Source organism: Dinoponera quadriceps, unplaced genomic scaffold, assembly GCF_001313825.1.
Source record: "Dinoponera quadriceps isolate SergipeBrazil2010 unplaced genomic scaffold, ASM131382v1 scaffold3289, whole genome shotgun sequence".
Classification (NCBI taxonomy): Eukaryota; Metazoa; Arthropoda; class Insecta; order Hymenoptera; family Formicidae; genus Dinoponera; species Dinoponera quadriceps.
In genome coordinates this window covers 1,232,919-1,236,732 of record NW_014558238.1, presented here as the reverse complement: position 1 = coordinate 1,236,732, position 3,814 = coordinate 1,232,919, and the positions used below count along the sequence as shown (strand labels likewise).

General features: G+C 38.8%; 1 protein-coding gene across 2 annotated transcripts; it reads right to left on the bottom strand.

Annotated features, from left to right (window-relative positions):
- Window positions 1-97: 97 nt before the first annotated feature.
- Window positions 98-3,785, bottom strand: LOC106749750 (X-ray repair cross-complementing protein 5-like). Of its 2 annotated transcripts, none has more exons than XM_014629486.1 (13): window positions 3,623-3,785; window positions 3,279-3,389; window positions 2,966-3,189; window positions 2,771-2,896; window positions 2,600-2,678; window positions 2,167-2,304; window positions 1,900-2,083; window positions 1,672-1,802; window positions 1,455-1,598; window positions 1,226-1,368; window positions 905-1,156; window positions 650-824; window positions 98-556 (listed from the first exon to the last, which is right to left on the bottom strand). In XM_014629486.1, exons 1-13 carry the CDS (start codon window positions 3,641-3,643, stop codon window positions 545-547), a joined length of 1,740 nt encoding a protein of 579 aa, XP_014484972.1. In that variant the 5' UTR covers window positions 3,644-3,785; the 3' UTR covers window positions 98-544. The 2 variants fall into 2 exon arrangements, with proteins under 2 accessions (XP_014484972.1, XP_014484973.1); XM_014629487.1 differs by having other exon boundaries at window positions 3,557-3,641.
- Window positions 3,786-3,814: the final 29 nt, after the last annotated feature.

Here is a 3,814-nt window from a genome sequence, read left to right as displayed (position 1 = left end):
CTTATTGGGTCGGTTACATTGTCATCACTGCTCTTAGCACACGGAGGTGCCAAGGATCGAAAACTGTTCTTCTTCAAAAAAAAAAACTCATTGCATATATTTCATTGCACACATGTGTATGTACGTGTATATATACACGTGGTAGAAGCAAAAGTTGCATGGTATAAAGTCTATTTTTCTACGAAGTTTCTTTTTTTTCGTAAATACAACGATCAGAAAACTATACTTCGAGCGACCAAGCGGATAACAAATCTATCATCCTCGATTAATCTCAAGCAAGATTTTACTTTAACAGATTTTTAATTCACGATTTAGCTGTAAAAATATGTTATGTCGAAAGTCGCCATAAATAATGACTTCTTTTCGACAAAATGGCTCGGGACTCCTCGATTCAATTTTTCACATACCGCTGTTTAAATAATATTGTGTAAGTAGTGGGCGTTAATTCACAAATACCCTGTAGATATCGCTTATTAACGGACAAAAATCTGATTTGATTTCGTGTAAATTTTCCAATGATAGTGTGATCGCCGCCAGCAGCTTCTTAAATATCAGCCTGTAACGATATTTAGATTTTTACAGATATCTACTGTATACTCTCGAAAAGATAATCAGATAATGCTTATGCAGAACGAATTTGCGCACTTACAATCTCTTCAAAATCGAAATCGCACACATCATCAGGTAAAGAGGCCTTATCTCCCGATACGCCGTTATTATCTTTCCTGGTATCTGTCTCTTGCTCTTTGCTTGACTGCGCCACGTCGTCCGCGTGCGTGTCGTCTTGATTAAGCGTCGCATCGTCCTCACCCAATTTCCTGCGTCTGAAAACGCTCGTTTGCAATACACACTTGCATCGAGTCCAATCTCAAAATTGCAATTTTATCTAAAAAAAAATCCTCACCTCCTGGATTTTAGAGGTATCTTCTTCTCCAAGTTGAACAAATCCTTGATTCTGTCAGCCGCTGGCTTGCATTCCTCCCTCACGGACTCGGGTTGCTCCAACAGATCCTTCACATCCTCGGCAATGGGCGGCAGCGGCTGATCCGGATGTAGCGCGCGAGCTGACAGCATATCCCACATATGTTGCGCGCCAGGATCCGGCATACATCCTGGCAAATATCTGTCGCCATCAACGAACGAGTTTTCGTCGGCGCTAAAAGCAGGCGACGAAGGACATCGAAATATGGTCGTTACTTTGTAATTCCCCGAGAATTCTTCTTACCCTTCGGGCAATTCCAAAGACGCCAGCAAGTCGTCCACAGCGTCGCTCTGCTCCTCTGACAGTTGCTTCATCAAGAATTTCAACGGTCGCTGCGCTATCGCTCTGTAATCCCGCTCGAATGGTAAACCGATTTCAACTAGGCACTGTCGAAAACCGCCGTTAATACTATTATTTACGTTATACCGATCAATAATAGCGAGATAGGAAGTAATAAACGGAATATCCTTACCCAAGGCTCATTTGGATCGTCGACACTCGGAAATAGCGCTACCATGTTAGCTTCGCTGTTCTTCCTGAAGATCTTCTCCACTATAGCGACCACGTTCTTCTCCACCATGGCTTGCACCAAACTATAGAATGGTGGGCTCACCAACTGCGAAGAATCTCCAATTTATCTTTATCTTACGTCGTTGAACTTCACCTTGAGGATAATTTCGTTATCGTACCTCGTGAGCAGGGACGATGACGTATGTGCCGTCTGACAACCAGTACTCCATAGGCACATTTTCCCTTGCGGTGAAACCGTGTATCTTGTAACATTTCTCTGTTTCCGGATTCATGGTTTTCTTGCAATCCTCTGCGATCGACATAACAAAAACAATAACAAAATCAATCGTCTGAATCTAAATTAAATATGGCAAGACGCTGGGAATTTATATATAAATGTAAGTTACCTGAGACAGAAATAGTCTTGCCACCATAAAGGAAGCCACGGATTATATCCTCCTCTGTGTGAACAGTCCTATTTTTGTCCGTCCATTGCGCAACGTTCTTAATTGGCACTTGCTCCTCTGACATATCGGCCGCAGTTGTTTTCGCTATCAACTGCATCTTCGGTAACCCCGATTCTTTCGGCATCTAATGATAACGTAGACGAATATGACGATACGCATAAATGGGTAATAAATTGATTAATTATTAGATGTAAGCTACCTTCTTACTTTAGATATTCCAATGATCGGTATACGGAAGTCGCCTAATTCCATCTCACAACGCCACGGCATCGGTTTAGTCGAAGGTTGTCTGTAAAAACGTACTTCTGACATAGCATGCTTGAAGGTGCGATACTGGCCATTAATCTACGAAACATATATATTTTACAACATATGTATATGTCGAATAAATTTAAAATTAAATAAAAATAATATTAACACGTTGACTGCCAACTACGGGATATCTCGTAGGTTATTTACTTGCCCAGGACGCCAACTACGAGTTATCTCATCGCTTCATTACTTGATTAAATCAAATTGGCTTCTTAGACCAGAATCGTGAAAAGTTCCGTGGCACTCAACGTGTTAAACAACGATATATAAAAACGACAAATTACAGATATATACGCATTGTCCAGCGAATAAACACGTGCTGAATTACCTCTGCCAGAACGTTCTGAAGCAATGCTTCGCTGGCTGTATAAAAATCTTCATGTATATTATCCAATGGTCTCTTCCCACTATAACAGATATCGTGTTTACTCCGTTACTCCAATTACTATTATTTTGATGATTATTAATAATAAAATCAGGAGCTATCGATATAACATACACTGCTATAAGAAGAATTTCCTCTGAACTTAATGTCTTGGCGATGTCGTCAGCTTGAAATTGACTCACAATATCCTCGTCCTCGTTAAAATCAGACAGCAGCATTATTTTTCTCTCGGATTTATCTCTGAAATAAAAACGGCAAGATAATATATTCATAAACTGAAATATTAATACTTCATTTAAATATACTTACACGCATTCATGTTTGATATATTCGACCGCGGCATAAATTGCCTCCATCCAGGAAGAGCTTTGATCTGTAGTTTGCAATTTATCGATGCTTTCTATCAAATCCCAGTTTCCAACTTGCATACTGCACAACTCTTTTACATTGTCCAATCCTGTAACACTGTCGCTTGTACTCGAATCTGAGCCCATCAATATTACTCCTACTTCATCCTGCGGACGCAGAAATATCTGGGGACGGAGATTACTTTTGTGAATAACAGGGAAAGATGGCAAAATTTATCTGTCAATCAATAATCAAGTGACAATAAAAAATATACCTTTTTTTGAATAACATGCTTAAGAATAAACTTGGCTTTATCTAGCAAGTCTGAGTTGTTTTGTGTACCGTGACGGACCACACCAATATTCACAAGAAAAATCAAACTTTCCTGAAAGCATCAAATACGAAAAAATTTCAAGTCAGTATCAAAAAATAAATATTTTACAATAAAGCCGATGATATCAATGTACAAAATATTTCCTAACAAAATGCATACATTTTATATAGTCTATCTTTTATACTTTATAAAATACTATCATTTTTTAAACCACTTACAACTTATCGTACGTCTTATAAAAGAACTTCGATAAATAAAAATATAAATTTTTCAAAAAATATAACCTTTAATTTTTTCGGTGGCATTTTTACACGACTGTCATCAAATCCACTCGATTTGCGACGAAATAATTATAATGATGTTCACGCCTACAATCGTATCACGATTCTATGAACTCCGTATCTCAGGTACTTCGCAGCGGCTAATTCAAACATCAAAGCCGATTCTAACCTGGGCCGTAACCTAACATAACCCGT